This window comes from Desmodus rotundus, chromosome 12 (genome assembly GCF_022682495.2).
Source record: "Desmodus rotundus isolate HL8 chromosome 12, HLdesRot8A.1, whole genome shotgun sequence".
NCBI classification, from domain to species: domain Eukaryota; kingdom Metazoa; phylum Chordata; class Mammalia; order Chiroptera; family Phyllostomidae; genus Desmodus; species Desmodus rotundus.
In genome coordinates, this window is record NC_071398.1 from 53,962,246 (window position 1) to 53,976,173 (window position 13,928).

The following is a 13,928-nucleotide window of genomic DNA, read 5'->3' on the forward strand; positions in this document are numbered from 1 at the left end:
ACCCTCCCCCTGTCTATTTCCACCTATCATCTATGCTACTTATTCTCTGTACCTTTACCCCCCTCTCCCCCTCCCACTCCCTTATTGACAACCCTCATGTTCTAGTTGTTTGCCTAGTTTGCTCTCGTTTTTCTTTTATGTGTGGCCGTTAATAACTGTGAGTTTGCTGTCATTTTTACTGTTCCTATTTTTGATCTTCTTTTTCTTAGGTAACGCCCTTTAACATTTCATATAATAAGGGCTTGGTGATGATGAGCTACTTTAACTTGACCTTATCTGAGAAGCACTTTATCTTCCCTTCCATTCTAAATGATAGCTTTGCTGGATACAGTAATCTTGGATGTAGGTCCTTGAGTTTAATCTTGGGTAATGTAATTATGATGTGCCTTCTTGTGTTCCTCCTTGGGTCCAGCTTCTTTGGGACTCTCTGAGCTTCCTGGACTTCCCAGAAGTCTATTTCCTTTGCCAGATCGGGGAAGTTCTCCTTCATTATTTGTTCAAATAAGTTTTCAATTTTTTCTTCTTCCTCTTCTCCTTCTGGCACCCCTATAATTCGGATGCTGGAACGTTTCAAGGTGTCCTGGAGGTTCCTAAGCCTCTCCTCATTTTTCCAAGTTCTTGTTTCTTCATTCTTTTCTGGTTGGATGTTTGTTTCTTCCTTCTGGTCCATACCATTGATTTGAGTCCCAGTTTCCTTCGCATCACTATTGGTTCCCTGTACATTTTCCTTTGTTTCTCTTAGCATAGGCTTCATTTTTTCATCTGTTTTTCGAACAGATTCAACCAAGTCTGTGAGCATATTGATAACCAGTGCTTTGAACTGTGCATCCGATAGGTTGGCTATCTCTTCGTCGCTTAGTTGTATTTTTTCTGGAGCTTTGTTGTGTTCTGTCATTTGGGCCATTTTTTTTGTTTGTTTGTCTTGGCGCATCTGTTACTTTAAGGGGCGGAGCCTTAGGTGTTCACCGGGGCGGGGTAATGCTGGTCCGTGCGCTGTGACGCTGTATGTGGGGGAGGGGCCAAGTGGGAGCAATGGCGCCCGCCTCACTCTCCTCCGGATTTCAATCTTTCACTCCGATACCCACAATCAAACTGGGCCACTCTGGTGCTGGTTCCTGAGTAAGTGGGCCTGTGCACACTCTAGGCCCCTGTGGGTCTCTCCAACAACCTCTCCTGTGAGGCTGGGAGTCTCTCCCGCTGCCGCCCCAACCCCCAGGGGCGCTTTCAATCAGAGGTTTGAGGCTTTATTTCCCCGAGCTGGAGCCCTGGGTTGCGCGGTCTGCTTCGATGCCCGCCGTTGGTCTGGTTTATCTGTGGGTGAATGTGGTGCCGCAGGGTGCTACCTGCCACTCTGCCTGCCCCACTCTCTGCCACTCTGACTCCGGCCCTCTGGGTTTATCTGTGCAAATGTGGGGCCGCAGGGTCTGCTAGTGCTCTGACCGCCTGCGCCATTTGTCCCACACTCCGCCAGTCTCAGTCCCGCCACAGCCACGCGAGTCCTCTCCACCCCGGTGCCCGTCTCCGCCCCTCCTACCAGTCTGGATGAATGTTTATTTTCTATTTCCTTGGTGTCGGTCCCCCTTGCTGTTCGATTCTCTGTCAGTTCTGGTTGTGCGAGGAGGCGCAGTGTGTCTACCTACGCCGCCATCTTGGTTCCTCTCTTAAAATTTCTTATATTGAAAGACGGTAGGGACACCTTGGTTCAGCTTCCTGGGCGCTGGAGTTCAAGGAGGGGAAGCCAACTGCAGCTGCTGGAACGGGCCTGCCCTGCATTCTCCTCTGGGACACCTTTGATGACCAGCACGTGTCCTGTGGACGGGACGCAGGACTAAACGCGAGTGGGGCCAGCAACAGCCTATATATAACGTCGGCTGGCTGAGCCCGGGCAGGGAAGGTGACACCACGCCAAGGGAACAGCGTGTCCCTCTCTCAACACACTTGGTAGCACAGTCCGGAGCCCTCCAAAATCTCTTCTTGTGCTCCATGATTCTAAAGTACAAATGGACTTTTTAGATATTTTTAAACAAAAATAAGTGGAAAGGGAGTAAGACATATAAGGACGTAGAAAGTTGTGTTAGTTTTAGGTAGTTGCAAATTTTGTGTGTGCTACGGGACCACTTTTGTGTTGGTATTTAGTGGAAGTTAATGCTAACTATAAAATGGATTCGGCAAGTCTCTAAAATTGCCATAATTGTCACCAAAAATACATGGAGAAAGAATTCCCACTTTTTGGATGAAAAGAGCTGTAGCAGGTATGGTTTGTCTGAAAAATAAGAGCTGTGATTTGTCTTCAGAATAGCTCAAAGAGAGTGCTCAAATGTGGAATGGAAAAGATGCTAGCCATAAGTTTCTCAGACCCTTTCTAACACGAAGGCAGAGCAGGGGAGAGAGAGGGAAGGGGCGGGCGCTGTACATTACTTGTGGCAGAATTTCATTCCCTGCTTTCAATGAACTGCTTTCATTCCCTGTTCCCCGTGGTTAGAAGTGGTGAAGGCTTTGAATCTTGGAGAGCTGCTCACCGTAGAAATAGGGAAGGTACAGAGAGAGAGAGAGAGGCAGGGACGATGGTGACCTGTCTCACCACCATCCTTCTCTGCGTGGGGCCACCATCAGGGAAACCGCGTGCCCACTTGAAGAAGGCGTCTGGGATGATAGTTCAGTACGCTATTCAAATGGCACCCCCCCCCCCCCGCCCATTTAGTCCCGCTCTCCACTGCAGCTGGGTCTGCGTGGGACTGAGGCTGTGAGGTGGAGAGTGCAGGAAGGGAAAAAATTGGCTGCTTCTGAGTGAAGTAAACATGCGCGTCTTGAAATTCAGCTTCCAATGAGGAAAGAGACCGACACCACCCGAATACTTGTCCCTGGTGATCGGCATGGGCCAGGCCACCCAGCAGGAGAGGGAAGGAGGGGGAAAAACACACCTGGTGGTTCACACCTGAGAGAGAGCAGTTGAATTAATTATAAGCGAGAAATCGATGTACTTAATTGTTGGCTTTTTCTGAAACCATACATGCATATAGCTATTATTTCTGTCATAATCATCTCCACTTGCTTTCCTGTGGCATAGAAAGTCCTGTTGTGTTTCATGCTCCTAATCTGAAATCAGCTTCTCCAAAACGGAACCCTTTGTTGGAGCTATACCGTTTCTTTGGTAACACGCATAGTACTTGCGAATGGCTAAGTCAGTGACTTTAAATTGCTAGTCTAAAATGGTCATCATTCCCTTAAAAGTAAAGCACTGTCTTTTTATAAGCACAATCATTTCTTTTCAACCTTCTTTGGGAAAAAATTGAAATATTTTATCTTGGGTAGCATTCTGGTGTTTTTTTCAGACATGAAGGAGGAATCTCTACCTTTTGCTTTGCCAGGAACCTGATTTTAAAGAATGAAATGTGGACTTTTTACTACCGGAAGTTCCTGAGCAAACAGACTTTTGATGTGGCATGCATGCAGAAGCGCAGGGCCCCTGCACATGCGGTCCTTCACCCGGGGCGCTGTCCCTCCTGGGAGCGCTGACCTGCTTGCGTGCTTGCCTGATGCCCTCCCTCTCCACTGTCCAGGGGCCTCCAGCTCTTCCTGCTCACCAGGGAGCTCTCAGCAGAGAGGGGAACCCCAGGCCCGAGCATCAGGAGACAACAGACTTTCTCCGAAAGAACCTTTTTGATGCGAGGTTACTAAACACTGAAACGGGTTCATGAGAGGTTACGTGTCTTCTTCTCCTAGGACTTTGGAATGGCCACAGGAAGCTGATGGCGCGATTATTTAGACGGAGTGTTCCGTTTGCCATCAAGGATCTGCAGGCCGTTACCCTGCTGTGTTCAGGACTGGGGGTGCTTGGCACGAAAATTCTGCCTCGGGAACCAAATGAACCTAGGCTCACGTCCACCTGGCCCCGTGGCATCACAAAGGGCTCTTTGTCACTGTCTTTAAATTGGTGTGAATCTTTGAACATTGAAAATATGATTGGGAGAACCAAGATGGCGGCGTAGGTAGACACACTGCACCTCCTTGCTCAACCAGAACTGACAGAAAATCGAACGGTAAGGAAGTCCGACACCAAGGAGATAAAAAATAAACATTCATCCAGACCGGTAGGAGGAGCGGAGACGGGCAGCCGGACGGAGAGGACTTGTGCTGCTGTGGCGGGACTGAGACTGGCGGAGTGTGGGATCAACAGGGCAGGCAGTCTGACCACTAGTGGACCCTGTGGCCCTACATTCGCGCACAGATAAACCGAGAGGGCCAGACTTAGAGTGGCGGAGAACAGGGCAGGCAGAGCAGTGGGTAGCACCCCGTGGCCCCACATTCATGCATAGATAAACCGGGACAAACAGCGGGGAGCTAAGCAGACCACGCAACCCAGGGCTCCAGTGCCGGGAAATAAAGCCTCAAACCTCTGATTGAAAACACCCGTGGGGGTTGGGGCGGCAGCAGGAGAAACTCCCAGCCTCACAGGAGAGGTCGTTGGAGAGACCCACAGGGGCCTAGAGCATGCACAAGCCCACCCACTCAGGAACCAGCACCAGAGGGGCCCAATTTGATTGTGGGTAGCAGAGGGAGTGACAGAAATCTGGTGGAGAGTGGAGCGGGTGCCATTGCTCCCTCTCAACCCCTCCCCCACGTACAGTGTCACAGCGCTGCGACCACCATTACCCCGCCCCGGTGAACGCCTAAGGCTCCGCCCCTTAAAGTAACAGACACACCAAGAAAACAAACAAGCAAAAAACAATGGCCCAAATGACAGAACAATTCAAAGCTCCAGAAATAATTCAACTATGCAGCGAACAGATAGCCAACCTATCAGATGCACAGTTCAAAATGCTGGTAATAAGGATGCTCACACAATTGGTTGAATTTGGTCGAAAACTAGATGAAAAAATGAAGGCTATGCTAAGAGAGACACAGGAAAATGTACAGGGAACCAATAGTGATGCGAAGGAAACTGGGACTCAAATCAATGGTGTGGACCAGAAGGAAGAAAGAAACATCCAACCAGAAAAGAATGAAGAAACAAGAATTCAGAAAAATGAGGAGAGGCTTAGGAACCTCCAGGACATCTTGAAATGTTCCAACAGCCGAATGATAAGGGTGCCAGAAGGAGAAGAGGAAGAAGAAAAAATTGAAAACTTATTTGAACAAATAATGAAGGAGAACTTCCCCGATCTGGCAAAGGAAATAGACTTCTGGGAAGTCCAGGAAGCTCAGAGAGTCCCAAAGAAGCTGGACCCAAGGAGGAACACAAGAAGGCACATCATAATTACATTACCTAAGATTACACAGAAGGAGAGAATCTTAGAAGCAGCAAGAAATAAGGACACAGTTACCTACAAAGGGGTTCCCATAAGACTGTCAGCTGATTTCTCAAAAGAAACCTTACAGGCAAGAAGGGACTGGCAAGAAGTATTCCAAGTCATGAAAGGCAAGGGCCTACATCCAAGATTACTGTATCCAGCAAAGCTATCATTTAGAATGGAAGGGAAGATAAAGTGCTTCTCAGATAAGATCAAGTTAAAGGAGTTCATCATCACCAAGCCCTTATTATATGAAATGTTAAAGGGACTTATCTAAGAAAAAGAAGATAAAAAATATGAACAGTAAAAATGACAGCAAACTCACAGTTATTAACAACCACACCTAAAACAAAAACAAAAGCAAACTAAGCAAACAACTAGAACAGGAACAGAACCACAGAAATGGAGATCACATGGAGGGTTATCAATAGGGGATTGGGAGGGGGAGAGTGGGGGGGAAAAGTACAGAGAATAAGTAGCATAAATGATAGGTGGAAAATAGGGGGAGGGTAAGAATAGTGTAGGAAATGTAGAAGCCAAAGAACTTATAAGTATGACCCATGGACATGAACTATAGGGGGGAATGTGGGAGGGAGGGGGTGGGTAGGATGGAGAGGAGTAAGGGGGGTGGGAAATGGGACAACTGTAATAGCATAATCAATAAATATATTTAAAAAAAGATTTTGTGCATAAAAAAGAAAATATGATTAGATTTAACTTGACATCGATTTAGGACCACATTAAATGTTAGATTGGGCAGATTGATTTTTCAAGTTAAATCATATTTTGTAATACCAAGATTTATATTGGTTGAAGTATTTCACTTACTTTTAAAGATTTGGGGTCACGTGGAGAGAAATTCATTGTACACTATTAATTCCTAAAGAGAAAATTTCACTATTCCTTTCATCCTTTATTCTAATGAAGAGGAAAAAATCTTTATTACTTATTAGCCTATCATAGAGCTTGGATATTGGTCAAGCCATTCAATTATTAGCAAGAGATGCTCATAGTAACTGATGTTTTTCATCCAAACCTTATTCCTTCCATCAAAGAAAACCTGGATCTTGTGAGTGTTCTGCTTGCACTTGGGCGTTTCTTTGAAAACCGGGTGTTGGTCAGCTCACAGCCCTCAGTGCTCCCGTCTGGAAGCGCGCTCACGCCAGTGGTGGAGAGCTTTCTCACAGATGCGGCGCAGAATCGCGGGCAGTAATGCACGTGAATGTGCGTTTCACCGGCCATTCAACTTCTGATTCGGGGGTCCGGAGTTGGTCGCGGCCGGTAGACTTGGAGGGCACTGCTGGCTGATGGCAGCAGGGATTCGGTGGTCCTTGGGGGGTGAGGGGAGGGGTGGGCCTGCCAGTCACCGTCTGTTTGCACCAGAATGTCAACTGCATCATCAGATGCGCTTCTGCTTTGGAGCTTTTCACCGACAGGTGACTCAGCAGGTTTCCAGCTGGAAACTGCAGACCTCACCGGTTCCAGAGTGAAGGGGTCCGGGGATCTCGTCGTGGTGGTTTCGTGTTCTTCAAGCTCGCAGATGGGTTCCATTCCTGCACTGAGTGGTTCCGGGTTTGACTGCTCCAGAATGTTAAACGTCTTGCTGGAATTAAAGTTCACTGCAAAGAATCTGGCACCTTCATATGCCTTTCCTTTCATTTCAGGGTGGTGTCTACCTGCCATTCCCTGGTGGTTGGGACCTTAGGCCTGTACCTTTTCTTTTTTGATGAGGCAACCATTGCAGACCCACTTTGGTAAGCTGTTTCTTTCCAATGCAGTCAATGTGATTTATGCTTCGATATTAATTATTAATCAGGATGTCTCTTACTGTGCTTTGAAACAGAAAGTGTATTGATGGTGTATGGTTTATTAGAACGCTTGTGTTGAGCCTTATTTCCACAAGGTGCATTAACATGATTTATTTTAGATTTGAATGCAAACAATGAGTACCATTGTGCCTCAGTATCGGCATTGCTATCCAGACACAGGAGAATGTGAAAAACGGGAACATTTATCCTGAGCTAGCGAGAAAAACCGAGCTATCATAACCCCTGTCCTGAGCAATGGAGCTATTACCGCGTTCAGACGGTCAGCTTCAGACCTGGATATTGGCCCCATCATTTGATGGCAAAGATGTGAAAATGATAACCAGAGGTGCTCACGTGGGAGGAATTTGGTCGCACAGAAGCAGACTGGAAGCACCAGTGATAACTGTGCTCAGCGAAGACGGGGTAATTTGCAGGGTGGTTCTTTCAGAGAAAATGGAAATGTCATTCCCATGGCGGAAATCTCACAGATGGCCTCTCCTGGCATTTTATGCGGAGACTCAGTCCGGCTTAGTCCGGTGGGAGGAAGTGTGCTTTGAGAAAGCACAGCGGAGGGATATGTCCGCTGAGCCCGGCTGGGGGCCCGCCTGTTTGTCTCTTATTCACGAGTATGAAGTTACCCCCCCCTCCCCCAGAGGTATGCTGCTGTGGATACAGTTTCACCGGGAAGATTTTTTTCAGAGTGAATCCATTTAGTGACTTGAACTTTTTGGCCAGGTTTTTATGTAAGTCCCCTAAACAATTTCTAGCTTTTTTTCTTTCAGAACCAGTTCTTTTGGGAAGTGAATTTTGTAACAAAGATTTGACTCACTGATCAATTTTTGCCCTTATCAAACTTTCGCCCCTGGTAATTTTTTGTATTTTCACATTTTCTTCAATGCCCTGGTTGGCTCCAGGTCCAGCTCTCCCGGCTCAAACTGGCCGGGCAAACGCGTGAGGGAGACATGCCTGCCGCGAGCCTTTCCCGTTTGTAGTGCAGCTGCGACCATCTTCGCTTTGCGCTCCTGTTGCCAGTAGTTCTCAGTGTAAATCAGAGGATGGGGGGCTGATAGTTCGTATGTGTTTCTTGGACTGAGGAGTGTTAATAAGGAAACGTGTAGGATCTTGATATGTGGAGGGGCTGAAACAGCAGGACTAAATGGCCCCATTCCCACCAGGCCGGTCGTGTGACGCCAGGCGAGTCCCTCCGGTCCCCAGGCCAGTGACGATGAGCAGAGTAAAGTGCCTCACGTCAGGGACAGGCTAGATGATTTCTTGTGGTTATTTGAGTCTCAGATTCAGAATAAGAAATTAAAAAAAAAATTAGCCTCCAAATTCCATTCAAATCCTTTCTAAAACAAATCACATGAAAACACATTGATAAAAAGTTGTCTTTTGGTAAAAGTATTTTCCTAAAACTTTCAGCTAATCAGTATAAGAAATTATGATTATTTGTGCAGTTAGAGGTATTACTGTGCAATACCTAACTCATTACTAACTCATTACTTTGTGCAAATGACAATTTACTTTTTGAGAATCTATGGGAAACATTTTGGTTATATTTAAATCTCAATAGAAAAAAGTAGCTGTCATCTATAACCCATGTGCTAAAAAAAGGAACTTTTTTTCAAAAATATTTATAGGGGTAATTCATCGCTTGTGAAAGTGAATATTGCTATTGCTTCGGGCTACCTCATTTCCGGTATGTGATATGCTTCTCACTGTCTCTTTTACGATTACTCATGGGATTACGCAAGGGATACATAGTCTGTGCTTTTGGGTGACTGACTTGAGACGAAGCTGTCAGGACCCGGGCGGAGGCAGGCAGTGCCTGCTGCCGTGGCAGAACAGGGCGCATCCTCCAGCCGCGTGGCCCTGGGGCAGGACCCGAGTGTGGGGTGGGTCTTCTGTCCCGCTTGGACACGTCTTACCAGCGACGGTCCCTTTCGGGCCCAGAGGGCCTGAGCCGCTACTGCAGTTTCAGCCTCAGTGTCTCTCACTTGCAAAGGCCCCTGACATGTGTTCCCACGTCTACAGTGTCCCGTTTTGGGAAAATTTGAAAAAGTAAGCTATTTGAGCTGTCATCAGTTCAGATCCTGGAATCTTTTATTTCACATCTTCCTGTGTGCTACTCCCCTCGGGTCGGGTGGGGCTGGAGGAGCCTTTGATCCAGGAGATGGGGGTGGGTGGCAGGGGGAGTCGGGCCTCTGCCACTGAAGCGGCTTTGTGAAGGGGCAGGTCGGGCCAGCTCCATAAATGAGAGAGACGGCAGAGCCACGGCGTGAGCATGGACGGGGACCCTGTTTAACAAACGGCGGAGAGAAGATCCAGCTAGCAACAGCGGAGTAGGAAGCCAGAGTGCCCACACTGCTGAGTGATGGCCTCCGAAAGCTTCCTGCCTCCAGAAGTAATTAAAAGTTAGATGAATTACCCAGAGCGCAGAATCCACTTGGGAAGAGGTGAACTTTGAAGAGGAGGGGGAGGCTCTGGGATGATTTGGTGGCCCAGTTAAGAGAAGAGTGAATCACATGAACACAGTAAAAAAAATTATGCTCTTTTGGCCCAAAACGCTGTTGTTGACAAAGATAACACAGAATCCACGGCTCATGCACTGGCTCCTGAGTGTTGTCCCTGTAGAGAATCCTCAGCACTGGGAAGTCTCGAGCGAAGGAAACTCGGTAAAGGTTTTCCCAGATTAGACAACAGTCCAACACACTTACCAGGCGGAACGGGGAACCAGAAACCCCCCTTTCTAAACCAGGCCGAAGGAGGAGTGCATGCTCTGCACTCTCTCTCCGGAGGGCGTGGCAGATTCCCTGTCCCGCACCCTGGCGACCCAAGTGAAGGCGGCTGGCCAGGGCAGGGCAGGCGCGTCCAGGTGGGGTCGGCGGCCCGTACTGCCTTATTTTCCCGGTTTCCCCATTTGTGGCATTTCCTTTCTCATTTAAAATTGGTAGTCCAGTGATTCTTTTTTCTCTTGATAAATAATCACATCAGTTTCACGTCGGTAATTTTTTTTATGTTTCATAAAAGAAGTCCCCGTTTTCTAAGGTCCGACCCCACCCAGCCTGGGTCCCCTGGTCACCATGGGGCCCCACGTCTCAATGGCGCGTCTGCCCACCAGGCAACAAAACACTTGGGTCGACGTGTTCAGACGTTTCTGTTCTGTTCAAGGAAGCTCTGCTCAGAGCCAAGGTGTTTAGACTCAGGACCTTTTTACAGAAAAAGTAAAGCCTTGGCCTCTTGCGTTGTTTATCTTTTTAACAGTCATCACTCCTGGCAGCCCCGCGCTATTTTGAATTAATATTTGATCATGGCCTGTGTTAATTTTTAAACATGTTTTGTTGAATTTGTGTTATAAATGGGCTGGTCATTTGTTTACCTTTGCTGCGACCATCTCATCTACTTGAATTATTGTAGGGCTGGAAATCAGTACTTTAACCTTATTTCAGAATTACCTTTTGCTCAGCAATAGCATTTTCACTTTATTTAGACCCAGGAACATGTGGTTCAGTTGTGCTTTCAACAGTGTGCCGCCCTTGCTCGGTGCCCACCGGGGTCCTCGTGCCGGAGCAGGCCCCGCATGAGGGTGGGGGGCGCGGTTATCGGGAAGCGGTACTTGGTGGTAAAGTGGGCCCCCGGCTCTGAGCTAGGGACGCAGGCGGCCTGGGGTGAGCTGGCAGAGGGTTGAACGCATTCACACACGGTGCAGCCTTCTTCCAGTGTGATGTCCTACCGGCTTTTCCTCCCCACAGATTTGCTGGCTCTCCTTTTGTATTGGAAAGTGATTGGCGACAAATACTTCGTGCTTCACCACTGCACGTCCCTGTTTGCCTTCTCCATTATCCTGGTGCGTGCCGGGGCTCACAGCAGCCTCCCTCCCGGCGGGGGGTGGGGGTGGGGGCTCAGGGTGGACGTACCTGCAAAGGAACAGGTCTTAGCTCACTGGGACCAAGTCCAGACGCAGTCAGGGTCCCCCTCCCGACGGGTTCTCCACTAACAAAAACGAGAGCTTCACGGGTGTCTGTGTTGGGGTGTTCATTTGCATTCATGGACTTTCAGAAAGGCAGATGGCCCCAGTGTTTTGAATTTTCACCTAACACCTGTAGGATCATGTAGCTATTGAAATTTGTCTGTCCTAGGTGCATTTATGATTAGGTCTAACCCTGGCTGTGGCGAGGAGGGATGTTACTTTGGGCAAAACTCCTTACAGGCAGGCGGCAGACATGGAAACCCCACATTGACCAGAAGGGAACTGTGACTTTTGCCATAATTTACTAACAGTAGAGTAGCAGGGTTTGCAGTTTATTTATTTAAAAATGTTAGTGCAGTTTAAGCCTATACCTTTAACAGCATCTCCCTCACTGGTATTTCAGAGGGTCTTCTTGAGTTGGAGACAGGGGATGAGGTAAGGAGGAATGGATTACATGCCCGCACCTGGTGCTCGCCCTCACAGGTGCACGGGAGTGCGCAGGTGACGCGTCACCGGCATGCAGGAGGCAGGACGAGGCAGCTTAGTGGTGCGTGCCGTGTGGCGCGCAGGAGTTTTGCACTAAGGAGGTGTGCCCAGGGTCAGGGCAGGACAGAACATGCCGGGGACGACGGCAAAGGCCCAGCAGCGCGGTGCCCCGGGGGGGTCAGCAATGCCACAGCAACGCAGGGCACGTGGAGACGGCTGAGTTAATTCCTGTTAAGTTTTTTTTACCTGAATATGGATGTTTGTAAAACAAAATTCTGAGTCTGCAGAAATACAGGGCTTGGTGAGTAAAACGTTTTCTAGGTCTGATCCCCAGAGACGGCTTGGACCACACTCATGTATTCTTGTAGCGTACACGCTGTTAGCAGAGGCTGTTTGCAGAATCTCCTCGTTCAGTGTGAGGCAGCTGCCTGGGGTCTGTTTCTGTAAGTGAACAGTGTGCATGTACGTGAGCACGAGTGTGCAGCAGGCCCTGTCTTTGGAAAACACTGTCACGCTCCAGTGCCATTTCTGAGTCGTCAAGAAGGAGCTCAGTTCCACAGACGTGGCCTGTCCTGCCGGAGAACTGCTGAGTGTTTTCCAGTATGGGGGAGTTTGCGTGGGAATGCCGTCCCTGACGTTGCCTTTCCTGTCGTCACCCAGAGAGGAGGAGTGCTGGAGTACATCGGGAACTTCCGCCTGCTCGCAGAGCTCTCCAGCCCCTTCGTGAACCAGCGGTAGGTCACGGGTGCAGTCAGCTCACACTCGCCCCAGTCGTTTTCCCAGGGCCCCGAGGCTCCTGTGCAAGGCCGAGCGAGTGGCAGGAGTCGCTGGCCCTGGTGGCTGCAGCCCTGGGCAGGCGTGGCTCCTCTTTGCTCTCCCGACTGGGCGTGTCCTTTTGGCCCTTCAGCCCTTTCAGACGAGGTTCCTCCTCGGGTGTTCACTGGAATTGTTCCGGGAGAGGCACCCACGGCTTCCAGTGGTCAAGTACAGCGATGTCCGGGGCCTGTCTCATTGCTTCTGTGCTGGCCGCCGCAGCCGGTCACCCCGCTGTCCTCACACCTGCTCCCTTACGTCCCGACACCATGCTTCCCTGGGCCTGGTCTTTCCCGGGACCCCCATCTGTCTGCTTCGTAAAGGGCAGCCCCTTGAAGGCTGGTGGCCCAGGGCTCTCCGGGCCCCCTGACCTTCGGGCTTCTCCCTGGACGGGCGCTCCTGTCAGAGTTTCAGCTCTTACCTGGTTGCTCACTTCAAGGTCGTGGGCTTCGTGGGAATTTCGGAATCAGATCAACTCGAGGGGCATTAGCCGGTCACTTCCTCGCTCTGACCTTGGATGGGCTAGAGTTGCTTTCTGCACAAAAGGAGTGTGTGGAGTACCCATTACCTGCTCCTCGGTGCTCCAGCCCAGCACCTTCTCCTCCCAGGCGGCCCGTCGGGCTCAGCCCTTCCGAGACAGAGCGCACCGCCCTCCCTGCATGTTTGCTGCAAGCGACTCTCCTGCTCTCCAGCTCGGCCCGCGGCCCGGCCATTCTCCCCACACGGGCATCACCTGGGGCTCTGCCTCCATCCCCTGTATGTGGCGCATCAGCAGGGCCACCATCGCACCTCCTGGGTCCTTCTTATCTGGCCCACCTCCTCTCCCTCTGTGCCATGCAGCCCGTTGTCATTGATGCAGAAAGTTCTCCTGCGCAGGGGCTGGGGGGAGGGCTGGGGGGAGGGCGGCGGGGTGGGGGTCCAGCAAACCAGGCTCACGGGCCAAGCCCCACCTGTTTTTAGAAAGAAGTGTCATCTGCTTACCCACACCACAGGGTGGACCCCACTCGCTGTGACAGTGTGGCATGTCCACAGCCCGCCTCTGGGTGTCCCTGCCCCCTGCCTCTAGTCCTGTCCCCGGTCAATTCGCTTCTCTGTCGTCTTCCACGGCAGGCTCCCCAAACACAGACAGGAGCGAGTGTGGCTGCCTGCATGCAGCTGCCCGTGGCCCTGCCCATGGCCCCTGTCCCACAGGGTAGCCCCGGGCCCTTTCCTGCCTGTGGCACAGACAGCCCTCCCGCGTGGCAGTCCCACCTCTTCTGCTGCGCTTCCCCTTGCACTCCTCTTCTCACGCCCGCCTGCCACAGGCTGGAAAGACCTCCCGGCTCCTCAGCCATTTTTCAGGACCCCACCCAGGACTGGCCCCCTCTCCTTTCGAAGCCTCCTCTCTCTGGCCGGGTCCGCGCCCCAGCCCTGCGCTTTCCTGGCCTTGGCCTGCGGTCGCCCTGAGATTGTGTGTGGTGTTGAACGTGCGTCCTTGCAGAGCTCTGGCTCTCCTCCTCCTCCCTCTCTTTATCTCTGCCTCTCAACAAATGATGCTGTGGCGGAAGGCACCTTCTCCGC

The 13,928-nt window shown here is 50.2% G+C and overlaps 1 protein-coding gene across 10 annotated transcripts in view; it reads left to right on the top strand.

Annotated features, from left to right (window-relative positions):
• Positions 1 to 13,928, top strand: part of TLCD4 (TLC domain containing 4) — a 59,252-nt gene that overhangs the window by 37,629 nt on the left and 7,695 nt on the right. For all 10 annotated transcript variants that reach the window (XM_045203371.3, XM_024570094.4, XM_045203372.3 and 7 more), the window contains 4 exons: positions 6,956 to 7,045; positions 8,740 to 8,798; positions 10,852 to 10,946; positions 12,216 to 12,289. In XM_045203371.3, coding sequence (XP_045059306.1) covers positions 6,956 to 7,045; positions 8,740 to 8,798; positions 10,852 to 10,946; positions 12,216 to 12,289 — 318 coding nt within the window. The remainder of the gene's footprint in view (positions 1 to 6,955; positions 7,046 to 8,739; positions 8,799 to 10,851; positions 10,947 to 12,215; positions 12,290 to 13,928) is intronic.